Source organism: Portunus trituberculatus, chromosome 33, assembly GCF_017591435.1.
Source record: "Portunus trituberculatus isolate SZX2019 chromosome 33, ASM1759143v1, whole genome shotgun sequence".
In the NCBI taxonomy this organism is placed as follows: domain Eukaryota; kingdom Metazoa; phylum Arthropoda; class Malacostraca; order Decapoda; family Portunidae; genus Portunus; species Portunus trituberculatus.
In genome coordinates this window covers 9,345,267-9,372,695 of record NC_059287.1, presented here as the reverse complement: position 1 = coordinate 9,372,695, position 27,429 = coordinate 9,345,267, and the positions used below count along the sequence as shown (strand labels likewise).

The window sequence follows — 27,429 nt, the reverse complement described above, 5'->3', positions numbered from 1 at the left end:
GGGAGGGGGTGAAACCCTGGCGATGGGCTTCCTGATGGACCATACGCAACGTGAGGCCGTCCCGGAAATTAATACCAGAGACTTCAGCCTCAAATTTGTATGTTGGGCAGCTGCAACAGAGGGCGTTGTGAGAGCCTCCGCAGTTGCAGCATTGTCAGGTAGGATCGGGCAGTCTTCATGGGTGTGACTATGGCCACACAACGAGCAATGAAGGGCCGAACTGCAATGATGTACGGGGGTGGCCAAAGCACCAACAGTTTCGACACTGGCGAGGAGGAAGGACATACGGTCAGACGGGTCGTAGGACACCCTGTATGTAGACGTGAGGGGTAGGTCATGGCGTGGGAAAGAATTCCAGGCAACGTTGGTTGGGGTCTTCTGGCGATCCCAGGGAGATAGAGTGTAGCAGCGGATATTGACAGCATCGTAGTTACTGAGAAGGCTGAGAAGGTCAGAGCCACAACCAGCAAAGGCCTTATCGTCAATTGGACAGTCCTGGGAAGAGATGGAGATGGTGCCTGTACATGTGTTGAGACGAGTGTCAGGAACGGCACAGAAGGGAGTGCCGGACTGGACCAACAAGTTGGACATGGCCCAGGACTCAGCTGCTGATTGGACACGCACTAGGTGAGAACGGTCAGGCCTGGTCCAGAAATAAAATTTGCCCACCTGTTCCTGGAGGCAGCGTTGGAGGGAGAAGAAAATGGGAAGCTACCTGTAGGCAACGAGGAGTGGGAGAGAGGAACAGCAGGGTAAGCGTCAGAAACAGGGGTAGCAGATGGAGGAGCAGGGGGCAAAAGGGACGAGGAGACAATTGGTGAGCGGGTAGAGACCGTAGTAGTAGAAGAAGAGGATGAGGAACACCGAAGTGTCACACCCTAAGCAAGACTGGGAGGGCAGCAACAGGAGAGATGGAAGAAGACTAAGGGGGAGAAAAATGGTGGAGACACCGCAGAATGCCTAACTTCATGAAAGCTGTTTTACCAAGAGATGAGATGTGAAGTTTCCTGTTACGATTATGAGTAAATGACAGATAGAGGATATTCATTCTGGAAGAGAGAGACAGTTGAGTGTCATTGAACAATAGGGGATAGTTGTCTGGAAGTTGTGTCGAGTCGATATAGATGGAGGAATTGAATTTTTGAGGCAATGAACACTACTAAGTTTTCTCTGTCCTAATTAGAAATTTTAGATAGATCAGAAGTCAGGCGTTCTGTGGCGTCCCTGCATGATCTTTTGACATCCTGAAGGGTTGGTCGTTTCTGAAAGGACGTGGAAAGATGTAGGGTGGTATCATCTGCGTAGGAATGGATAGGGCAAGAAGTTTGGTTAAGAAAGTCATTAATGAATAATAGAAAGAGAGTGGGTGACAGGACAGAACCCTGAGGAACACCACTGTTAATAGATTTAGGAGAAAAACAGTGGCCGTCTACCACAGCAGCAATAGAACGGTCGGAAAGGAAGCTTGAGATAAAGTTGTAGAGAGAAGGATAGAAGACATAGGAGGGCAGTGTTGAAATCAAAGCTTTATGCCAGACCCTATCAAAAGCTTTTGATATGTCTAACGCAACAGCAAAAGTTTCACCGAAATCTCTAAAAAAGGATGACTCAGTAAGGAAAGCCAGAAGATCACCAGTAGAGCGACCTTGACGAAGCCATACTGGCGATCAGACAGAATATTTTGAAGTGACAGATGTTTGAGAATCTTCCTATTCAGGATAGATTCAAAACTTTAGACAAGCAAGAGATTAAAGCTATAGGACGGTAGTTTGAGGGTTAGAACGGTCACCCTTTTTAGGAACAGGCTGAATGTAGGCGAACTTCCAGCAGGAAGGAAAGGTAGAAGTCGATAGACAAAGTTGGAAGAGTTTGGCCAGGCAAGGTGCAAGCACAGAAGCACAGTTTTTGAGAACAATAGGAGGGACCCCATCAGGTCCATAAGCCTTCCGAGGGTTTAGGCCAGCAAGGGCATGGAAAACATCATTACGAAGAATTTTGATTGTAGACATGAAATAGTCAGAGGGAGGAGGAGAGGAGGGACAAGCCCAGAATCGTCCAAGGTGGAGTTGTGAGCAAAGGTTTGAGAAAAGAGTTCAGCTTTAGAGACAGAAGAGATGGCAGTGGTGCCATCAGGATGAAATAAAGGAGGAAAGATGAAGAAGAAGTTATTTGAGATGTTTTTGGCTAGATGCCAGAAGTCACGAGGAGAGTTTGAGTTTGAAAGATTTTGACATTTCCTATTTATGAAAGAGTGTTTGGCAAGTTGAAGAACAGACTTGGCATGATTCCGGGCAGAAATATAAAGTGCATGAGATTCAAGAGATGGAAGGCTCAAGTACCTTTTGTGGGTAACCTATCTATCATGTATAGCACGAGAACAGGCTGTGTTAAACCAAGGTTTAGAAGGTTTAGGTTGAGAAAAAGAATGAGGAATGTACACCTCCATGCTAGACACTATCACCTCTGGTATCCGTTCAGCACACAGAAATGGATCTCTGACAGGGAAACAGTAATCATTCCAGGGAAAATCAGCACAATACCTCCTCAGGTCCCCCCAACTGGCAGAGGCAAAACGCCAAATGCACCTGATGGGGTCCCTCCTATTTTTCTCAAAAACTGTGCTTTCGTGCTTGCACTACCTTTCCTTCTTACAAAAGTTTGCCTACATTTAGCCTTTTCCTTAAAAGGGTAACCGTTCTAATCCCTCAATCTACCGTTCTATAGCTTTAATCTCTTGCATGTCTAAAGTTTTTTAATCTATCCTGAATGGGAAGATTTTCAAACATCTGTCACTTCACAATCTTCTATCTGATCGCTAGTATGGCTTCAGTCAATATCGCTCTACTGGTGACTTTCTGGTTTTCCTTACTGAGTGTTGGTCATCCTCTTTTAGAGATATAGGTGAAACTTTTGCTGTCGCGTTAGACATATCAAAAGCTTTTGATAGAATCTGGCATAAAGCTTTGATTTCCAAACTGCCCTCCTACGGTTTCTATCCTTCTCTCTGCAACTTTATCTCAAGTTTCCTTTCCTTATCTAACTTTTCCTTAGATTTATGCACACTTTCTGCTGCTATAATCTCTTCACTCAATTCGTTCCAGATGTCCACCGTCCGATGTGGAAAACAAAACTTTTTTTTTAATGTCCTCAAACACTGACTTTTCATTATCCTCTTGCTCGTCTATCTCCATCCTCCATCAGTGATACCAGGTCCTGTCTATCTATCTTTTCCATACGGTTAACAAACTTAAACATCGTTCTCTTTCCCGTCAATCCTTCAAAGTTGGTAGTTCCATTATCTTCAGCCTTTCTTCATAGAGAAGATCCTTTATTTCTGGTACCATCTTTGTAGCGGTCCTCTGGATTCTTTCTATTTTCCTGATGTCAATCTGCACCGCTGCTGGATATGTATTCTATTCTCGAGCTTATCATAATTGGTATGATCTTCATCATACTCTTATCCATGTAATTGAACGCCACCCCGATATTTGTTAGCGTCTTCTGTGTTGAAACAAATAACCCATTGATGCGTCTTTCTGAAGTCAGGATGTCTTGTACGTGTGTGTGTGTGTGTGTGTGTGTGTTTGATCTGCTGCAGTCTCTGACGTGTGTGTGTGTGTGTGTGTGTGTGTGTGTGTGTGTGTGTGTGTGTGTGTGTGTGTGTGTGTGTGTGTGTGTGTGTTCCTTGTGCATATATAATCATTACAACGCGCGGGAGGTAAGCGATGATGATGCAAATAATGAGAGAGAGAGAGAGAGAGAGAGAGAGAGAGAGAGAGAGAGAGAGAGACGACACATGCACATTATTTACTCAGCAGCAGCAGCAGCGGCAACAGTAGTAGTAGTAATACTAATAGTAGTAGTAGTAGTAGTAGTAGTAGTAATAGTGGTAATAGTCGTAGTAGTAGTGGTAGTAGTAGTAATAGTAGCAATAGTAGTAGTAGTAGTAATAATAGTGGTCATCATCATCATCAAGTTTTATTTCGTAATACAAGTATAAAAGAAACTTGTACTACATAATAGATTTTTGGTTGATAATATCACACACAACTAATGGTTCAATTATAGTAAGGCAAACCTTTCGTGTGATGCTACAACCTAAAATAATAAATCTTAAATACACAACGAAATATACACACATTAAAAGTAAAAACACATAACCTAAACCTTTTATCGGATAAAAATAAGTACCAAACATATCTAAAATTTCCCTCCAAATTAATGCTTTAGTAGTTAAAATACATAGAATGGACCCTCTTTTTCCTCATGCCGCTGTATCCATTGCACTGTGGAGAATATTACATCAGTTGTCTCACTTAGTACATCCAAACTATAGACAGACCTAAAATATTCCAAGACATGTTGCATCAAAAGTCTTTCTTAGTAGTTATGGTAGTAGCAGAGCTAGGCACTTCCGTACCTCAGTCCGCACCTCCGCTCCTCCGTACCTGCTAATCACCAAACGAGGTGCGGAGGTCCGAAGCGCGGAAAATAAGAAAAAAAAAAAAAAAAAAAAATTAAAGTGCGGAAGTAGCAGGTACGGAAAGGTGAAATTTTAAGTCCGTACCTCCGCACCTGAGATTTTCAAGAATAAAAAGAAAAATAAATAAATAAAGATGACAAACAGTCTGCAGGTCTAAACAAGCTTCCCTGTCTGCTACAGGGACTTCTTTAAAAGGTGCAACACCCCTCTCCCCAGTCCTGCTGCTGTGGAGAGGCTGTTCAGCTCTGCGGGCGACATCTTGCGGACGAAGAGGTCCAGCCTCAGCAACGTAAATTTCGAACAGTTGATGTTTGTGAGGGGCAACATGCACCTCCTGGAATACAATGAGGTGCAGCAGCAGCACAAGGAGGAGGAGGAGCAGGACTTGTAGACTATGTTTAATGAACTTGTCAACTTGTGAATCGTTTAAAAACTGTCATCAGCAACATTTCTTTCTATATCTCGATTTCTTCTCTTCCTTTTTTAAGTGAGACAAACCGGAAGTTTCTGTGCTGCGTGTGTACTGACTGTAGTAGTAGTAGTAGTAGTAGTAGTAGTAGTAGTAGTAGTAGTAGTATAGATATATAGATAGACAGATAGATAGGTAGCTAGATAGATAAATAGATAGATAGACACAATATTACTTACTAAATACTAAATGGAAATCAATATAGTAAAACACACACACACACACACACACACACACACACACACACACACACACACACACACACACACACACACACACTAACAAGACATGGACCATTAATTAAGGGGACTTCAACTCCCTCTTCCCCTCCAAGTAGTAGTAGTAGTAATAGTAGTAGTAGTAAAAGCAGTAGCAGAAGCAGCAGCAGCAGCAGCAGCAGCAGCAGCAGTAGTATCAGCAACAGCAGTAACAATTCAGTTGCATAAAGTTAGTAGTGGTAATAGTAGCAGCAACATCAAAAGTAATATTAATACTGAAAATAACAGACGACACTGCAACAGCAGTAGTAGTTGTTGTCCCAGTGTTAACATCAACCTACCCATATGCCTACCCAATACACAATTTTTCTCCGAATTCAACACAGATCCTTATCGATCTTTTCATTTATCAACATTGCCTCTTTGCTCTTCCCTTATAATGATCGCATCCCACTGCCTATCTATACATACTTATCTTGTTTCATCGCTTCTTTGTATTTTCACCACATCTGCCTCGTCATCTGAACAGATTTTCCTATACAGGAAGCTGGTAGTCCTTGAAAAGAAGTGGAAAAGTGCAAGGAGCGTAGTAGTAGTGGATTAAACATGAATTTTGGCTGAGATCATTGATGAATGATAAGAAGAGTCGGATACAAGACAGAACCCTGAGAAACATCCCTATAAATCAATTTAAGAGAACAGTGACCATCTACTACAGCAGCAATAGAGGCGTCAGAAAGGAAATCTGAAGTAAAATTGTGGAAAGAAAAGGATAGAAGCCGTAGAAGGGTTGTTTGGAAATCAAAGCTCTATGCCAGACTCTAGCAAAAGCTTTTGATATATCTAAGCTTTAGAGATCTACAGTTTAGTGTCATTATAGAAGGGATAGTTGTCTGGAAGGTTGTGTAGAGATGATAGATGGAGATTGTTGTTGTCTCAGAGCAGCAGTTTCCAAACTTTTTCTCAGTGAGTACCACTTGAAGGTCCTGTACAGTCCCCGCGTGACACGTGATTCCAGAAAAAAAAACTCAATTCCGGCAAATATCATTTCATTCACAAGTAGAACACACAAATGAGCTAACAACAAGAAACACAACTCAAATTAATGCAAGAAATACATTTGTTTCTTCTCCACCATGCTGATCGATGCCAGATTATTTTGTGTAAGACAATGATATTTTTTTCTAAGAAATGGATAAAATTAATTTGACTAAAATCGCATATGATCCCGAAATTGCTTATGTACCACCTGGAAGGCCTTCACGTACGTCTAATGGTATGAGTACTTCAGGTTGGAACTACTTCCTTAGGTAGAGTCTAAGGCAACAGCAAAAGTTTCATCAAAATCTTTAAAAGAGGATGACTAAGACTTCGTAAGGAAAGCCAGATAATCACCAGTAGAGCGGCATTGTCAAAAGCCATACTGGCGATCAAATAGAAGATTGTGAAGTGACGGATGTTTAAGAATCTTTCTGTTGAGGATAGATTAAAAACTTTAGATAGGCAGGAAATTAAAGCAATAGAATCGTAGTCTGAGGGATTAGAACAGTCACCCTCTTTAGGAACTGGCTGAATGTAAGCAAACTTCCACCAGGAATGAAAAATAAAAATTGATAGACATAGTTAAAAGAGTTTGACCAAGCAAGGTGCAAGTACATAAGCACAGTTTCTGAGTAATAACATGACCCACATCAGAAGCATCAGCCTTCCTATAGGATTCAGGCCAGTGAGCGCATGAAAAACATCATTGCGAAGTAGTCAGGGGGCGGAGGAGATTGAGGGACAACCCTTGAATGATCCAAGGTAGAGTCTTTAGCGTAGGTTTGAGAAAAAGAGTTTAGCTGAAATAAATAGATGAAATGGCAGTGTTCTCATCGGAATGATAATATAAAGGAGAGAAAGATGAAAGAACAAGTTTGTTGGAAGTGTTTTTGGCTAGATGCCAGAAGCCTGGATCTCAAAAAATTTTGACAATAAGGAATTTTTGGCAAGTTCGAGAACGGAATTAGCATAATTCTGTGCATATAAGACACATGAAACTGAGGTGATGGAAAGTTCAAATTTCTATCACATGTAGTACGAGAACAAGCTGTGTTAAACAAAGGTTTGGAAACTTCAGGTTGAAAGAAAGAGTAACGAATGTACGCCTCCATGCTACTAGACACTATCACCAGTGTTATGCGCTCAGCACAGAGATAGTTCTTTGACAGTAAAGCAGTAGTCATTTCAAAGAAAAACACATACGTTCTCAGGTTCCCCAATTAGCAGAGGCACCTCTGGCGCCTTGGAGGATCCTGAGGAGGGATTGGAAAAATAGGACAAGATACAGATATGAGATTGCGATCAGAGGAGCCAATTAACAGCATAAGTAGAAGGACTAGAGATTAGGAAAAGACCAAGAATGTAGGTGTTTAGATTATAAGTAAAGGCCATACCAAGGATGTCCAGTAGATTATTTGTAAATTAAGGACAGACCAATTAAGGATCTCCAGCATAGAAAAGGAAAACAGTTAAGTGTCAATGAAGAAGAGGGTATAGATATGTCTGGAACGTTGTTTCGAGTTGATAGATAGAGACATCGAATTTTTGAGGTATTGAACAATGCTAAGTTTGCTCTGTGCCAATCAGAAATTTTAGAGAAGGGAAGACAGGCATTCTGTGGCTTTCCTGCTATACTGTTTACTTTAGTGAATGTTGGAAAAAGGATAATGATTAATATATACTATATCTAGAGTATTCGAGTTTTTTTTTTTTTTTTTACGTATTTCACTTAATTGAAGAATTAAAGTATTGACTCATATATAGGGTCACGTGTGAAAAGTGATATTACATAAACTGAAATAAAATCAAGACTAGTTTATTTTTTTTTTCTCATTTATTTATTTATTTTTTACTTATACCTACCAGCTATTCTAGCATAGACATAATGCTATAATAATTACAGTTGACGATATCAGTAGCACATACGTACTTGAAAGATGCCAGGAAATGAAAAGGATTGACAACCACTTAACTGATTTAACTTAAAACCATATAGTTCACGGCAGACGCTCCCACAGCCACAATGGTCAAACGCTCATTTACCTGACATCTACTACCCATCCTCCTCAGGTCTGTGCTGTACATAGATTGACAAAGGAATGAATACCTTCTTATACTAAGACGAGGGTAACCTTCCCTGTCTCGGTACTGGCTTATTTGGCCGCCACCTACATATTCTATCATTCAACGACCTTGTGTTGTTAACTTATTCCTTCTTTGAAGGCGGCTGGTTCTTAAATGAGTATTTTTCTGAGTTATTTCCCATGTTCCATATTCTACCACGCGTACTTGTGACCACAACTACGTATTTTTAGAGGTCACATATATGATTCACTGTATTCTTCGGAACTCCACCCATGGCTCTCTCTCTCTCTCTCTCTCTCTCTCTGTGTGTATATATATATATATATATATATATATATATATATATATATATATATATATATATATATATATATATATATATATATATATATATATATATATATATATATATATATATATATATATATATATATATATATATAAATAAATATATATACATATGTGTGTGTGTGTGTGTGTGTGTGTGTGTGTGTATATGTATATATATATATATATATATATATATATATATATATATATATATATATATATATATATATATATATATATGTGTGTGTGTGTGTGTGTGTGTGTGTGTGTGTGTGTGTGTGTGTGTGTATATATATATATATATATATATATATATATATATATATATATATATATATATATATATATATATATATATATATATATATATATATATATGTATATGTGTATATATATATATATATATATATATATATATATATATATATATATATATATATATATATATATATATATATATATATATATATATATATATATATATATATATATATATATATATATATATATATATATATATATATATATATATATATATATATATATATATATATATATATATATATATATATATATATATATATATATATATATATATATATATATATATATATATATATATATATATATATATATATATATATATATATATATATATATTTTTTCTTTACTTACCTATTTATTTATTTATTCCATTATTTCCTTATTTATTTTTTCCTGTTTCAATGGATGTTGTTATTGTTCTTGTTAATGTTCTTATGTTCTTATCGTTTTTACTGTTCTATTCCTATTGCTCTTTTGTAAACGTCTGTTTTTGCCTGTATGTATAGTCTGACGCCTGCCTTGGGCGTAATAAATTTATCAAACTCTCTCTCTCTCTCTCTCAGCGTAGTGTAGTGGTTAGCACTCTCGGCTCACAACCAAGAAGCAGGTTTGAATCCCGGGCGCGGCTAGACAAATAGGCATGCTCTTAATGTGTAGACCCTGTTCACCTAGCAGCAATGAGGTACGGGATGTAACTCGAGGGGTTATGGCCTCGCTTTCCCAGTGTGTGGAGTGTGTTGTGTACTCTGAGGTTGCTCCGTAATGGGGAAGGCTGGCTGGGTGACCAGCAGACGACTGTGGTGAATTACGGTAAATTACACACACACACACACATACACACACACCATGTTTTTTCACAATATCTCACTCTTTCCTTTCCAAGCTCTCAATTCCTCTTTGTATATGTAGCCCCTACATGTACCATATTACACATTCGCACACCCTTCTACTGTCCCCTTTTTCAAGCAATCTTTGTAACTGTGCTATATCACAAATGCACACACACACACACACACACAGTATGGAGGCATTGGTGGAAGATTAATTGAGTGAATGAAGGATTATCTTAATGACAGAAATGAGCACAGTAATACGTGACTAGTGTTCATCATGGCTTAGGTAACTAGTGGTGTCCCACAGAGATCTGTGTTGGGACCACTAATGTTTGTTATCTACGTTAATGACTTGCGTGAAGAAGTTGAAAGTTATATAAACCTGTTTGCTGATGATGCCAAACTAACAAGGAAGGTCGAAAAATGTGAATGACTAAAGTGCTGCAAAGTGATTTAGATAAGTAAATGGAGTAGAACATGGCAAATGGAGTTTAACTTTGATAAGTGTAAGATAATAGAGTTTGGTAAAGAGTGAAAAGAGAATACGATACGACTATAATATGAATAGTGTCAAATTGGAGATATCGAAAGAGGAAATAGATTTGGAAGTGACAGTTACTGATGACTTGACTGAAGACAAACATATAAATAGTATTGTTAATGGTATGATGAATTTATTAAAGAGGGTGAGAGTGGCCTTTTCGTACCTTTATGAAAGGATGATTAAGAGGATATTGATTTCTGTGATACGGTCGAAATTGGAATATGCGGCAATCGTGTGGTCTCCTCATAAAAAGAAAAATATGAATTTGGAAAGAGTGCAGAGACCAACAAACAAAGATGGTTCCAAATTTAAGTACTTTAATCTATGGAGGAAATTGGACATTACTACATTGGAAGAGAGAAGGAAAAGAAGAGATTTGATAAATGTTTATAGAATGGTTAATGGTATGGAGGATGTGGATAAAGAAGGCTTTTTACTATTGGACACACGCAGTACAAAAGGACATAGTTTAAAGTTGAAAAAGGGTTTTTGTAGAAGAGATGTCAAGAAGTACAGTTTCCCTCATAGAGTTGTGAACAAATGAATGAACTTGATGAGGAGATTGTCATGGCTGGGACTGTGCATACTTTTAAGAAGAAATTTGATAAAAGATATGGAGACGTTTGCTCCCCTCCCATAAACCACAACTAAGTAGATAAACACACACACACACACACACACAACCATAAAACAACTCGAAAATACAATTAATAGGGGAATAAATTAATGGCACCGTGTTACTAATGAAATTACATAAACTTACTTTTTTTCCTTTGGTAACTCTAGCAAAATGTGCTATCAGGAAGGGGGCAAAGAATGATGGGATAAAAACAAGGCACATTGAGGTGCTTAGAATACAGGATGTGTTTGGGCTTAGGTGACTAGAGTGAGGAGTACTGTCACCGACACACTGGATAAGCAGAAGGGAGCAGGAATGAAAGCAGACGTGGTAATGTAATGCTGGGGTAGAGAAAGGCTGACTTGCCAAGGCCATCTTTCTTTAAGAAAAATACTGCAGAAGTGTGTGACATAGAATATACATAAAGGAGCAAAAGAAAATTCTATGGATTCTTGATTATGCATATTTATTCTATTGTTTTTGTATAATTCAGCTATTATTATTATGTATCATAATGGTTGGATATTAGTACAGTAAAGACTGTCTGATGAAGCCATCTGACATGTGCCTGTGCAAGGAGTAATAGAGGCACAGTGCGGTGCACTGGGATGACACAAATGGAGGACATCTCCCGGTCCATCGCGTCGACAGAAAGAAGTGCTGCCCTAAGAGAGAGTGACCAGCAACCTGTTGTAAAATACAGAGTGACCCAAAACTCTGAAAAACATTGATATTATCAGGCAGAGTGAGTTTTCCAAAAGAACAAATTGATGATACTATCGAGTGGGTGAATAATCATTCAGGTAGATATTGAATAAAGTGGCAAAAAAAAAAAATTTCCTGTGTCCAGACTTTTAGGTTACTCTGTAGTTGTCAAGTGTCTGAGTTCATACAGGCAACCAGAGAAGAATGAGTCAGTGAATACTTGTGAATCTTCCTCATGAAGAGAGTTTCAAGATGCAAAGAGAGGCAGAAATCAAACCTACAGCTGAGAACAATGAGGAATGAGATGGTCACCCTTCCTTGGAACAGGTTGATAGTAAGCACGCCTCCACCAAGAGAACAGTGGATGTCAACAGCAGACAGAAAAGTTTAACTAGGCATGGTGTAAGCACGGAAGCACAATTCTCAAGGACGGCAGGAAGGAAAGGTGGCTGTTGATGGACAGAGATGGGAAAATTTCACTAGGCATGGTATTGGCACGGAAGCACAATTCTCAAAGATAATAGGTGCAACTTTGGAGGGCCGTGGCCAGATGGGGCCTGATAATGGTTGCACTTACCTGCACTCAAATTTGAAGACATATGCTTCCCTACATCTACCAATGTGTTTAATACTGATTCACTACAGAAAATTTCCCATTAAAGCAACAAATAGAAAGCACACATCTAACCTCATGCAGGCAGTATAACCATTACCTTCCATGGCTGATAATATCCCACCCTAAGAGTTTTGTTTGGGGCACCACCACTCCCAGTTGTTGCCTCAGTCCAGTGTAACAATATGCTTGCTGGGAAACAGTAACTTCTCAGCTGGTCTAAAGATGATTCCTTATATTATCTCCTCTCAGCACAGAAAGAGTAGCAGTCAAGGATTGCTAAAATGCACTGCTGTATCCCACTCCTTACCAGATCTAACTCATGTGAGCAATGAGGCACACTGATCACCTGAAAGCCACTCATACCAGTGACCATTCACACTGATCTCTTGATAATAATTTACAATCTGGGTAATAAAATACCCTTAAAGTAATACTGACTAACATTCCTCCACCACATGTGACTTAGGTACATAACATGGATCCAAGAGGCACTGGATAATTTTGTTACAGTAAGCCCCCGCACTTGGCGAATCTCAGTTTGGGGAAATTCACTTTTGATGATAGGGTGGCCACGGACCACAGAGTGCTTGCTTGGCAATTTGAATTCAAACTTGGTGGTCCCTTGGCGGCTGCACGGCGAACCATGCGGCTCCCCCGGTGACGTCAGACCTCTCTCTAAACCTATCAGAACGCAATGTGAGAGTCCCCTTCAGCCATTTTGTTTGTACTACCCTTTGTTCTACTAGCATGGGAACAAATTCTAGCGATTTACCGCCAACATGGTCTCTACTAGCGGTTAGTTACAGCCTTTATATCACGTCTTATTAGCTTTATTTATTGTTTATTGGTCTGTTTCATACATGTGTTCTAATATGTGAAGGCAAGAGATTTTATTTCAGCTCAAAAGAGGGACTTTGACAATGACCAAAAACTGAGGCATTTTTTAGGCAATTTATATGGTATAAAGAACTCGTGCTTGGCGAAATTCACATTTGACAGTAGTTTTGCCAGACTAATCAATTCGCCAAGTGCGGAGGCTTACTGTACTTTAAAAAGCTACAGCCAGATCTGCTTTGCTGGTAAGAAGTGGCAATGACACCACCACAAAAAAAACTGTGGAGCAAAAATGACACCTGCACAGCTACTTGTCCAGATAGTAGTTCACCAACAGCTGCAGTGCAAGCTGCCACACCACAAGTCACTGCTGCCTTATCATACAACACTGCAGTCATTTCTGAAAGATTCTTTTGAGAGATTTGGGAGACTAGTCACATCTCTAGTCTTGCAGAATGTGAAAAGATCATGTTTTCATCAATTTGTACAATGACCATGTATTCACCAATTATATTTAAAATGTTTATTTGAGAAAACTTGAATATGTTTATTTATAGGCAATGAAAATATATATTACACAGTAATTCTCAAATTTGATGTCATAACAAAAGGAAAATAAATAAGACATATTGTATACATAATACAGCAAGTATTTGAGTATAGCTTGATGACTTAGGCTAGACTAATGAGAGACATAATGTTCCCTCACACTGGCAGTATTTTGCTATATCTGAAATCTCTAAGTAAGGTAAATACCACTTTTTAGTCCATTAGTCTTCTGATCTATCATTGTATTTTTTTTATATCAAATTTAGAAATGCTTATAAGGAAAGGTTCCTCAACCTTACAGCATCACAATGCCTTGTTTTCAACCACTAAGTGAACAACATTTGTCACTAAAATTACAAACTAAGTTTAATGGGAAGTACATTTGTGCACAAAAAACTGATGGAATTAGCACTAATAACAATGTATCATACACAAGATTTAAAGCAATACAGTTTGTCCATCTCTGAAACCCATCAACACCTCACCAAAGATCAGCTTACCTCATCTCACTCACTCACACACACACACACACACACACACACACACACACAGAAAAAAAAAAAAAAAAAAAAAAAAAGGATAAAAAAAATACACAGGTAAAGAAAAACTGTATTAAAATGTGGTGCAAGTCAAAGTGAATTTTTCTACACAAAATAAACAGATATATGAATTATATATACAAAAAAAGAACATTTATTAAATCAAACCCTTCATGACAGAAATACTGTTGAACCTCAATAACTCAGACCCTGATAAGTCAGATTTCATGATGAGTCGGACTAAAGTCCTAGTTGAACTGCCCCCCCATTTTTTTTTTCTCACTTAACTATATCTCATTTTTTATTGACATTATAAAATTTAATTCCAACAAAAAAAAATTACATTTTAGTTTTAGTTTAAAATTATACCAACAAAAGTCAATCAGAGTTCATACCAATTTTGTGAAAAATTAAAAAAAAGTTTTTTGAGATATTCACTCCAAAAGGTTTTTCATGAAATTTTCACACAAGATTTTTATTCAATGGTGACTTCCTGGAGCATGATAGGATGATAATGCACCAGATCCCTGCTTCTCCAGAAAATATTATTCAGTCGTATGTGAGGGTTTGGAGGGAGCCATCAGCACTGAAGGTTTTGGAGAGACAATAAACCCAAAATAAATCTTGCACTGTGCCTCTAGAGTCAGAGTTGAACTGCCTGCCCATTCTTTTTTCTTTTTTTGGAATGGGAGGAGGGGGGAATTTGTATAAGTATCATTTGTATTTCTTGAACAACCTTTCTCCATTAGTTCAAGTTAGCGAGGGTCAACAATACATTCTGCTCACCACAAATGCTTAAAGAATATAAACAAAAAATAGGAGAGATGGCAATGCACCACAAAATGACACACAAAATGTCCACTTAGCCAACTAAAATGATGCCTCAAGTTTGTACCAATCACCCACATTCTGCTCTGGTATCCTGAGATTATGGATGGTTTACTGTGTACTGCTGACTACACTCACTCTTAGGCACCTCACAGTATCTTCATCCTAATCCTCACCCAGTCCATCACTGCATTACTCAAACTGAGCTAGAAGTTTACATAACTGTTTGATTCCCTTACCCAGTCTATTCTTTTCTATCCAAGTAACTTGAGGATACAGTAAACTAGTTTTTCATCATATTCTTCACAATTAAATAACTGTTTACTTGAGTTTAGTTACCTTACCAGTCAGTTCTTGCATATCCAAGTAACTTCCTCACACTGAGATAACTGTTCACATGAAAATTTGGTTCTCTTACCTAGTTTCTCTTTTTTAATATCAAACTAACTTAAGGATACAGTCAGGTCTCAACATTTAGAATTAGTAACAAAAAGAAAGTAGTCTGAGTTCACCATAGTAAAGCCTTCAGTGGCAGTGCAAACAGTACAGATGTGGCAGGAGAAACACAAGTCCAAGTCAAGCCAGACTGGTCTCCCATGGTCCCCTTTTTTTCTCTGCATTTAGAGGGAGAACCAGCACTCTCTCTCTATCTCTCTCTGTATAGTGTTAACTGCCCACTCAACTAGTGTAAAACAATAATTTCCTTTTTTGTGTTCATTATCCACTAGATAGTTACTTTCCGGAGATCCTGATAACAACTGGAACCGTGGAAGAATATGCTAGTGAAGGAAACTGACTATACCCACAGGTCTTATAATGTAGATGGGTAGTTGTAAATACTCCAATTTATACCCACATGGCTTACAATGTAGATAGATAATTGTAAGTGCTGTAGCCTATATGCATAGACTTTATAATGTAGATACAAATGCTACAAAATATTGTCCAGAATGGACTTTGTAACAGATCTGCCTTACTAATCTCACTGTATCTTTCTTTAAACTCACTTCTTAACCTTTGTAGTTACTAGTAGGTCAAAACAGTTCATGCAAATATAAATGTTGAAGAATGAACTGCTTTGAAATTTACCTAAGCTCAGTATAGTTTTGTTCAGGACCATTATGTTTTAACCTGTGGAATTAATAGTGGTCCAGAGCAGACTCCCTGCAAATGCATACCATGAATAAATCACAGGTGAGTTTGGAGATGTATGGTTCCACTGTTGCCTTTTGGATCACTACTTCAGGTCAGCTAACAGAAGCATCTATGCCACCTTACAGATTTAGTTAACCAAGCAATTTTTTTTAACAGCATGCAAATCTCTTGAAAACACATTGCATTGGCTTCTTTTAACCATTACTCTACTCTACAAGACATCCTATGGAATAGGGGGAAAAATCAGTACTATGACCATTATTCTTGACAGCAAACCAAAGGTGAATTCTATTCCTACTCCAAACTAAGGTCATTCTACAGCTGGCATACAATAATAAAGACCCTTACTGTTAGTGGTTGAAACGACCACCAGTGCTGTGTCCCACCATCCTATAGACACACATTGGACCCGTGTTACTGAGAGTGCCCAAGGAAGCAAAGAGGTAAGGGGACCATTCTGGGCTGGACGACTTAGATACTTGACCTGAGCACACTTTACTTGGGTTTCGTCTCTTGGTCTGTTACCCGGCGGATGAAGATGCAGTCCTCAGGCATGGGGTCAATCTGCTCCTGCTCATACATGTAGGAGCACGCGATGGCAAGGATGTTTCCTGGAGAGATATTGATAACATTAAATCTTATGTTTTCACCTCATACAGTTGTTACACCCTGCACCACCAAACCTCCCTCGTACAACAGTACACACGCTGCCTCCTAACATTCATTAGCCTCACTTCCTGTAGCTCAACAAGGCTTCCTCCTCATCACCTCCTCTCCTTGTTCGCTACTCTGCCGCCCCTCCTTCCTCCTACTCGACACACCTCTCCTGCTTTGAACCAGTCTTGACCATAGTCTCACTGGGGTTGACCCGAGTCGTCTTCAAGCCGCGACTGGCCGAGGAAATCAGAAGCAATCTGCTCCTCTCCATGGGAATACCTCCTCTGCCTTGGATTACCAGAAAGGATACCACCACCAGGGCCTCGTCCTCACCACCTCCCATGCTTAAGTATCGCTACTCCTCCCTCCCTCCAGTGACCTTTTCTCGCCCCCCCCATTTAGTTAGTTAGGTTTGTTTCTCTGTGTTAACGTTAAGGTACTTTAAATTATTGTTAAGTTGTTTTAAGCTTAAGTAAAGTATATTAAGTCTGTATTTCTTTTTCTAATGTTCCTTGAATACAGTTGTTTTTTGTTTTGTTGTAAGCTTGGGCCGTCTGATTTTGCCCCAGGCTCACGGCAGTCCTTACTAACACCCAAGTTTATAACACTGAATCAGCTGCATACTAAATTTTTATTGTCTGTACATTCAAGTAACTCCACTATATCAGCAATTGTAGAGGACAATACAAGTCCAATGTTTCTTAAAGATAGAGATTGGTGATGTCAAATATAAAGTTATCACCTCATGTAGTGAATCAGACGCATATTAGATTCTCATCATCTGAACATTCATGCAACACCTTCATCCTACTAATGAGGGCATGCAACATTGAGAGGAGTTCAACTGCAGTGTTTCCTGGAGAGTGCAAGATCAGAGATGCAGTTTTGTCATCACCTCATCTAGTGAAGTAACTACTATATACATTTTCATTGCTTGTACATTCCTGCATCTACATCTGACCTAGAACTGATTCAAGGTCTGGAGAAAAACACTTGAGGGAAGACTGAAGAGGAATACAAAGTGAGATTGAAGTACTGTAGAACTGTAAAGGATGAGTCACAGAGGGATCTGAAATACCTGGAGGAGACACATACAGGTAACTCTCGATTTACGCGTGTTTGATTTACACGTTTTTGTTAAAACGCGACCAAAAAATTATTATAATTAATTTAATTTACACGATTGGTTTGCTTAGACACGATTTGGCCCAACTGCATTTTCAAACTGAGCGCCAGACGCAATTTTAAACTGCGCGCCAGAGAGTTCCGCAGCTGGCCAATAGGTGGGAGCTCTGCTCTTATCGTGCCTCATTTGTAGTCTGCCAGCACTGAGTACAGATGGAATCTCTTCAATCTCCCTTTAATTCACCAAGATGGCCCCAAAACATCCTTCATCTTCTTCTGCATGTGGGGTTATTTTTGATAAGTGGATTTTTGATAAAGTGGTAAAGCTCAGAGGAAGATGGTGACTGACTGTGGTGTGAGTGGTGAAGGCAGTGACGCAGTGGGTGTTGTGTTTACGTATTCTTTGTTTTGTTGTTTTCTCTTATTATTTTTTGCTTTCTCTTATTATTTCTTGCTTTTTCCTTTACTTTAAATACACTTTTAGTAATTAGAATGGTAAATAATAAAAACATGTTAATTTAGCCAAATAAATAGTATTTTGTACAAATTTTTTTGGAGCACATCCCACATCCCCCCTATCATCTATTGTTTCATATGAGAATTACATGTTTGTTTTACGCGAATTTTGATATATGCGATGCCTCTTGGAAAGCATCTATCACGTAAATTGAATTACCTGTATATGCAACAAAACCTTCCCTCTGTGGAAATGGCAACAGGAGAGTAGAAGAACAAGTACAAAGTGAAGTGCAATGCAAATCAACCTTACCATCATTACTGAAGCAGAGAGAGGAGATGGATGTTGGGTAACGATGGAACTGACACAATCTCTTCTTGTTAAATCCATCCCAGATGTTGACATAGCCATCTGAACCACCCGTGGCAAAAGTGTTGTATCCATTGTGAAAACTGGAGTGGAAAGAGTGTAATTATCCATCTAGCTACTTATATATCAGGCCAGCAATCCTACACAGGATAGATATAAGGCACTATAAAGTCACACTCCTAATCTTAGTGGAAAGGAAATCTCATGGCCCAGTGAATTATATCCCAAATCATCAATGACCCCAAAAGCACCATAGTAATAATTAAGTAAATAGAGACAATATAAAGAAGCTGCTCTTTATATCTGAGCCTTCCTCTGAAAACATGAGTGAGGAAATAAAAAGTGTAATTATCAGTACCTCATAAGCAATGAAGTCATAAAATGAACAGAAAATGTAGTAAGTTTTTAACTCACCTAATTGCATTAACAGGGAATATCTTTTCAATACCATCTTCTTTCAGCCTGTGACACTTAAAGGCATATTTCTTTTTCTGGACCTCAGGGCTTGGGTCAAGGTATTCAACTGCCACACGGCCCTCAATACTGGACACCACATAGCCCTGTGGGAAATTACCAAGATTTTATGTAAAATAATACCATATTTTCTGCTATACAAGTTGCATTTCTTTCCCCAATAAAAGATGATCAAAAAATCATCCTGTATCTTATACTGCAATGGTTAGGCTGAGTACGTCTATGGATTATGGTCATTGGTAAGAGAGTAACACAAACACCAACGCTTGACCCCAGAATGAAATATGTGTATATATAATATCAGATAATGATTGCATATCTATCTATCTATCTATCTATCTATATATATATATATATATATATATATATATATATATATATATATATATATATATATATATATATATATATATATATATATATATATATATATATATATATATATATATATATATATATATATATATATATATATATATATATATATATATATATATATATATATATATATATATATATATATATATATATATATATATATATATATATATATATATATATATATATATATATATATATATATATATATATATATATATATATATATATATATATATATATATATATATATATATATATATAAAGTGCAAAATATTACTAGATAATGATTACAAACCAAAATAATCCTAAAATATCAAAGACAAATATTGAGACTGATATACATCACTTGATGGCCTTGCCATACAGGTTCTCCACACTATATGATTCACCATTATTTAATATTTTTCTTTACTATCTCTTATCTGCTAAATGGTTACAGTACTTATGTTTAGTTTTTACAATCACTGGAGTATGCACTCATACTGGAGGCAAGTATAGCGGCATTTGTTTAGACATTTTAGTGTGAATCCATGTACAATGTTCGACAATATATTGGATCAGTTCTTTTTTTTTTTTTTTTAAGGAAGAAGGGAAGCTGACAAATAAAAGAAAGAAAGAAAGAAAGAAAAATAAAGAAATAAAGAAAGGTCACTTGATTGCCAGTTCCCTAAAAGATTAAGAGTTAGCCAAAAGTCTGGGACAAGTGTCTTGAAACCTCAATCTTGCAAGAACTTAAGTCATTGGAAGATGGAAATACAGAAGCAGACAGGGAGTTCCAGAGTTTACCAGAGAAAGGTGGCGGTGGCATAGTGGATAAGGTGGTGAGCGTGGGATCAGGCAGACGTCCACGCGTAGGTTCAAATCCCACCACATACAGCCTTAAAACACTTTGCCATTTGTCGAGTGGTTTAAAGTTACCTACATATCACCATGATACCCAGGTTCTAGGTGGTTACACTCAAGATGAGCTTGGGCGGTGATATGGGCCCTAATATGGGTACCACTATAAATAAAATTGCCTGCGCCACTAATGGGCGGAAACTGAACAGCGCTTCCCATACACTCTTCAAGTGTGCCTACAGGCGCTATAGGCCTTACCGTAAAAAAGAAAAGACAGAGTACTGGTTAACTCACACATTAGGGAGATGGACAGAATAGGAGTGAGAGCAAGAAGGCCTTTTGCATCAAGGCTGCAGGAGGAGGGGAGACATGCAGTTAGCAAGATCAGAAGAGCAGTTAGCATGAAAATAATGATGAAAGATAGCAAGGGATGAAACATTCTGGCAGTGGGAAAGAGGCTGAAGACAGTCAGTCAGAGGAGGGGAGTTGATGAGATGAAAAACTTTTGATCCCATTTTATTTAATAAAACTGTGAGAGTGGAACCCCCTCAAATATGCACAGAGTACTTACTCCATACAAGGGTGGATAAGGTCCTTGTACAGTTAGTTGGAGTGGCGAAAAAAACTGTCGGAGAAACCTTAAAATGCCCAACTTCATAGAAGCTGTTTTAGCAAGAAATGACATGTGAAGTTTCCAGTTTAGATTATGAGTAAAGGACAGAACAAGGATATTCAATGTAAAAGATGGGGAGAGGTGAATGCCACTGATGAAGAGGGTATAGTTGTCTGAAATATTGTGTCAAGTTGATAGATGGAGGAATTGAGTTTTTGAGGCATTGAACAGTATTAAGTTTTCTTTGCCCCAATCAGAAATCTTAGAAAGATCAGAAGTCAGGCGTTCTGAGGCATCCTTGCGTGATCTGTTGACTTCCTAAAGGGTTGGTCATTTCTGTTCTTTTCTTACTTTTGTTGTTGCAGGTTATCTATTTTCTCCTTTCACAACCAACTATTTCTTATTTTCTTTTCTTTCATTATCAACTTTATGATTAAGAACTTGGTGTTACTCCTCACTGCCAGATGGCATTGAGTCAGGGTTCTGATCAACTGATATTTATAAACATGGGATCACAGCCTTAAAGGTTAGATTGGTTTCATTTTCACGATAATTCTTTTTAAAATAATAATAATAGTACCAGCAATAAAATAATGATGCATGCAGTTATAGTTAGTAGAAAATATTGTAAGGTAGGTTAGTGAGTATCAAGGAGATTAGTCTACAGGAGGGGTCAACTTCACATATTAGATGCAGGGTGATTTTTTGAGTCAAAAGTTTTGGAAAGGATGCATCCTATATGCCATCAAATATGGTGATTTAGGGCCAAAATTTAGTATCTGCACAAATTCAAACCAGGTACTAGACACACCCTAGTGGTGAGGAGTGGAAGTAGACACTGTTACTGAAGCTCCACTTCCCTACTAACAGACATTACAGTACAGTAATGAATTTCTACAAATGAATGTCTTGTTTGAATGACATAGAAGTATTGTATGTTACATCCAGGACTTTAGGTATGTGCATGTGTGTGTTATTTATTGTTAGTGGTAGGATGTATACACTGATGTTAATGATTATCATGGGAAGAGTGCTTGTTAATTTGCTAAAAGCTGTGGTGCAAAAGTCTTGAACTCTTTTAAGGAATGTTTATAGGAGGTTAGAGGCTGTGTCTATATTTGGATATGCTGAAGTGTGTATAATGTTCCCTATGTAAGAAGCTGTGGTCAATTTTCACCATGTTTTCATCCATCCAAACAACACCAAGCCTTAGAGCTGCCAGGTCAATGGTTTTCTCACCAAAACGCACTGTTTTCAATGAAAAGAGTAAGAAAATCTTGGTCTACATGGGTTGGCAGTTTTATTGGGCTGTTTTGACTCTGTTGGGCTGGTTTTGTAGTTTGTAATGTCATAACAAAATTAGTTTCAATCTTTTCTTTATCCTGTTATTACAGTTTATTTCTTTCATACTATACAGTATAATAAATATACAAGTAGGTGAAGGTTATTGTTAAAAAATCTGGAAATGTGGCAACAGCACACACAATGCCCCCTCTCCCAACTGATGGCATGTAAACACAACAGTGGAGCATGTATATAATGTGGTAGAGTCTTTGCATCTGATCTTAACCTTGTCCTGTGTACTCCACCTTTGGCACAATAGATCAAGGTGCACAGAGAAAACACGCTACCGGCACGCTGGTTTCAGGCACCAACCTGCGCTGTCAGCCTGCGTGATGGTGTCCGCAAAGGGTGTAGGTATCAGTTCTGTGCATGAGAAACATGGATAGAGGCAGTATCTGTCATAAATTGCAATCCACCAAGTATAGTAAGAAATCAAGCTCTTCATCTGATGATGACTTCATGCTGCTCAACAGTGTTCAAACAAAACTCAAGAGTAAAAGAAGAGCAGCACATGAAATAGACTTGAAGAGAGATTTTGGAGAATATCATCATTATTTCAGTGATGTCAGCACATAGGCTACTCACAATATTCATTAGTGTGGTGCTTATTCCATTTATTCCACATTGGTAGTCTTTCCCATATGCTTTGACTATCAAGAGCTCAACATCTATCCCGCTATCCACTCAGTAGCATCCATCTGCATGGGTTAAGCAGGAAAGAATGATCCCAGCAAACAGGAAAGAGGGTTGAAACAGGTTGCCAGGCCTGCATGGGCTCTGTTACTAAGAAGGTAAGTGAGATATGCCAGAAAAAAAAAAAAAAAAAAAAAAAAAAAAAAAAAAAAAAAAAAATGGCACAGGAAGACCCAAGGTAATAATTGCTAGAGAGCTTCATTCCGTATTGGCTAAATAACACTGTATTTAAAACTTAAATTACCACTGTCAGCACATCAATACTTCTTGTGCAACTCTCCAAGCTCTCTCCAGCACTTCCACAAAGTGTTACATATAATACTCATGCAGGTGTAGTCTATTATATCCAACAGTTCAATTACTCAGGTCATCCAGAATATCCTTAGGGGTTGATAAATCTTGAGTTGGGAGATTTGGGCTCCTTGGCAGTCGGCCATCTTTGTCTTGATTCTTGTTAAGTGTAAGAATGTTGTCACCTCCAGGTGAGTCTCAAACTTTAACACTGTGTTGTCAATTTTACTCTTATGTAGAACATAAGAATGCAATCTAATACTTTGGTAAGCTTATGGATAAATCCCTTATATAATGAAGTGTCATTCATGTTCTGCCTGAGTGAATTCAAGTAGTTTTTAGAACAATGAATATTTATGCATATTTTATGCAGTACTTTCATTTCCCTACTCCAGAGACACCTTTGATTGCTTTGTTCTCAATGTATTTTGAAGGAGTAACTATTGTAGAACAATTTCTAGAACAATACTTTTCCCTTAGCACTCTCCATCTCCGCATATTTCTTACTTACAAGTCCTTTAACAACCCAGTAATTTAGAGAAAAAAGAAAAAAATAGTAGAAACTGTTTGAAACTAAATATACACTATTAATTTCATATTCAAGAAAAATTTAAATGAATTTCTTCACAACAAAATAAAGCATTACTCAATATGGTTAAAAACTGATAAAGTTATAGTCTTCTGAAAGAAAAAAAGTTTTCAGGAGAGGACTTTAAAGTTTAAATGTTCAACGGTCGCCATTTAAATATGCACCAGCCTGGTAATCTTGGTCTCAATACTTTCTCCTTCCTCTTCACCACTACCTTGTGTTTACTGCAATGCATCAGGAGGTGAGGGCTAGTGATACTGTTGGTGTGAATCCAAGGATGTCACCTATGTAGCCAACCTATGTGGTCAACTTCTTGTAGATTACAGTTTCCCAGAGAGTAGATTCGCTTGTTAATATTTCTTGCATTTGATTCTTGCATTTGATGGCTCATGAGATGCACTAAGTTTTAGAAGAAGAAGAAGAAGAAGAAGAAGAAGAAGAAGAAGAAGAAGAAGAAGAAGAAGAAGAAGAAGAAGAAGAAGAAGAAGAAGAAGAAGAAGAAGAAGAAGAAGAAGAAGAAGAAGAAGAAGAAGAAGAAGAAGAAGAAGAAGAAGAAGAAGAAGAAGAAGAAGAAGAAGAAGAAGAAGAAGAAGAAGAAGAAGAAGAAGAAGAAGAAGAAGAAGAAGAAGAAGAAGAAGAAGAAGAAGAAGAAGAAGAAGAAGAAGAAGAAGAAGAAGAAGAAGAAGAAGAAGAAGAAGAAGAAGAAGAAGAAGAAGAAGAAGAAGAAGAAGAAGAAGAAGAAGAAGAAGAAGAAGAAGAAGAAGAAGAAGAAGAAGAAGAAGAAGAAGAAGAAGAAGAAGAAGAAGAAGAAGAAGAAGAAGAAGAAGAAGAAGAAGAAGAAGAAGAAGAAGAAGAAGAAGAAGAAGAAGAAGAAGAAGAAGAAGAAGAAGAAGAAGAAGAAGAAGAAGAAGAAGAAGAAGAAGAAGAAGAAGAAGAAGAAGAAGAAGAAGAAGAAGAAGAAGAAGAAGAAGAAGAAGAAGAAGAAGAAGAAGAAGAAGAAGAAGAAGAAGAAGAAGAAGAAGAAGAAGAAGAAGAAGAAGAAGAAGAAGAAGAAGAAGAAGAAGAAGAAGAAGAAGAAGAAGAAGAAGAAGAAGAAGAAGAAGAAGAAGAAGAAGAAGAAGAAGAAGAAGAAGAAGAAGAAGAAGAAGAAGAAGAAGAAGAAGAAGAAGAAGAAGAAGAAGAAGAAGAAGAAGAAGAAGAAGAAGAAGAAGAAGAAGAAGAAGAAGAAGAAGAAGAAGAAGAAGAAGAAGAAGAAGAAGAAGAAGAAGAAGAAGAAGAAGAAGAAGAAGAAGAAGAAGAAGAAGAAGAAGAAGAAGAAGAAGAAGAAGAAGAAGAAGAAGAAGAAGAAGAAGAAGAAGAAGAAGAAGAAGAAGAAGAAGAAGAAGAAGAAGAAGAAGAAGAAGAAGAAGAAGAAGAAGAAGAAGAAGAAGAAGAAGAAGAAGAAGAAGAAGAAGAAGAAGAAGAAGAAGAAGAAGAAGAAGAAGAAGAAGAAGAAGAAGAAGAAGAAGAAGAAGAAGAAGAAGAAGAAGAAGAAGAAGAAGAAGAAGAAGAAGAAGAAGAAGAAGAAGAAGAAGAAGAAGAAGAAGAAGAAGAAGAAGAAGAAGAAGAAGAAGAAGAAGAAGAAGAAGAAGAAGAAGAAGAAGAAGAAGAAGAAGAAGAAGAAGAAGAAGAAGAAGAAGAAGAAGAAGAAGAAGAAGAAGAAGAAGAAGAAGAAGAAGAAGAAGAAGAAGAAGAAGAAGAAGAAGAAGAAGAAGAAGAAGAAGAAGAAGAAGAAGAAGAAGAAGAAGAAGAAGAAGAAGAAGAAGAAGAAGAAGAAGAAGAAGAAGAAGAAGAAGAAGAAGAAGAAGAAGAAGAAGAAGAAGAAGAAGAAGAAGAAGAAGAAGAAGAAGAAGAAGAAGAAGAAGAAGAAGAAGAAGAAGAAGAAGAAGAAGAAGAAGAAGAAGAAGAAGAAGAAGAAGAAGAAGAAGAAGAAGAAGAAGAAGAAGAAGAAGAAGAAGAAGAAGAAGAAGAAGAAGAAGAAGAAGAAGAAGAAGAAGAAGAAGAAGAAGAAGAAGAAGAAGAAGAAGAAGAAGAAGAAGAAGAAGAAGAAGAAGAAGAAGAAGAAGAAGAAGAAGAAGAAGAAGAAGAAGAAAAAGAAGAAGAAGAAGAAGAAGAAGAAGAAGAAGAAGAAAAACAAAATAAATAAATAAATAAATAAATAAATGAGCAGATTTAAGGGCATGCTGCAGTTGAAATTTAGTAAATTATGATGAAAATTTTTGAGAGAATAGGAGATAAATGAAAAGAAGAGGGAAGAGATGATGGTAGAGTAGCAGGTGGAGCTGAGGTGCTTGGCATGGCCGGGAAGGAGATTTTGGAGGGAAGGAACAGGAAGAGGATCTCTATTTCAATACCAGAAGCAAAAAATATGAAAACAAGGAAAAGAAAATTAGAAAAATACATGAGGAGGAGGAGAAGAGGAAAGTAGAGGGAGAAACGTACATACCTGGAGGCGGCAATCTTCACTAGGACCAAAAAATGTACTTGGAGAGGATTGTTTCACAGAGAACAGGAAAGGTGCCTACTTAGTTAAAATAAACCATATTTCTATGAAATAGCATTCTTAGGACACCCACCAGTGAGCTAAATCTACCGGCAAAGGCACACAGAACCAAAGACAGGAATTCTGATAGTGTCACCACAAGGTAAATACCTCCTGAAATGAAGTACTAAATATGGGAATAATTAGATCATTCTCTGTGTGCAGTTTCTCAATAGATCAACACACAACATATAATAAATTTACTAATTCTGATAAACATATAGTGTGGATGCTAAACTTTTAAAACTTTAAAGAGCCATATTTCAAAACATGATTTAAAAAAAAAAAAAAAAAAAAAAAAAAAAAAACTATAAAATCAACCATTATACTTGCTGCCTTGAAACTTGGTGTACTTATTGACAGGGATTGCGGTAACATTTTGTCTGACCAGTTATTCCTTCAAGTGATTAGATAGTTTTTAATGAGGCAAAATAACAGCTTTTCATGCTGTTTTGATGACATCGTGAAATGCGAAAACTTTAAAAATTATATCTCATGATGCATGCAGAAATTGAAAAAAAGTGTCCTCTACGTTTCTTTACATATCTTTTAAGTATGTCCATGCCAAAGCACATTTCAAAAGAATTTGAAATAAGGCCTGTATAAGAATTTGAATGCAACTCTATGCATGACGTCATGAAGTCATGACATCATTACTCTATCATATTAACATTCATACATATCAACGAAAACCAGAAGCTAACATTCTGAAAATTTCAAGTCATAAACCCTATAACTTTTATTTTTAATTCATTTTTTAAATTCTGATCGCAGCATGCCCTTAAGCTCTGAATATGAATTTAAGGATTTCACCTGACATTTGAAGACTCATATGCATTTATA

General features: G+C 37.4%; 1 protein-coding gene across 4 annotated transcripts in view; it reads right to left on the bottom strand.

Moving 5' to 3' along the window:
* Positions 1 to 14,247: 14,247 nt before the first annotated feature.
* Positions 14,248 to 27,429, bottom strand: part of LOC123512454 (mitotic checkpoint protein BUB3-like) — a 131,754-nt gene continuing 118,572 nt past the window's right edge. For all 4 annotated transcript variants that reach the window (XM_045268876.1, XM_045268873.1, XM_045268875.1 and 1 more), the window contains 3 exons: positions 19,195 to 19,340; positions 18,724 to 18,863; positions 14,248 to 16,783 (listed from right to left, as the gene is read on the bottom strand). In XM_045268876.1, coding sequence (XP_045124811.1) covers positions 16,668 to 16,783; positions 18,724 to 18,863; positions 19,195 to 19,340 — 402 coding nt within the window. In that variant the 3' untranslated portion in view covers positions 14,248 to 16,667. The remainder of the gene's footprint in view (positions 16,784 to 18,723; positions 18,864 to 19,194; positions 19,341 to 27,429) is intronic.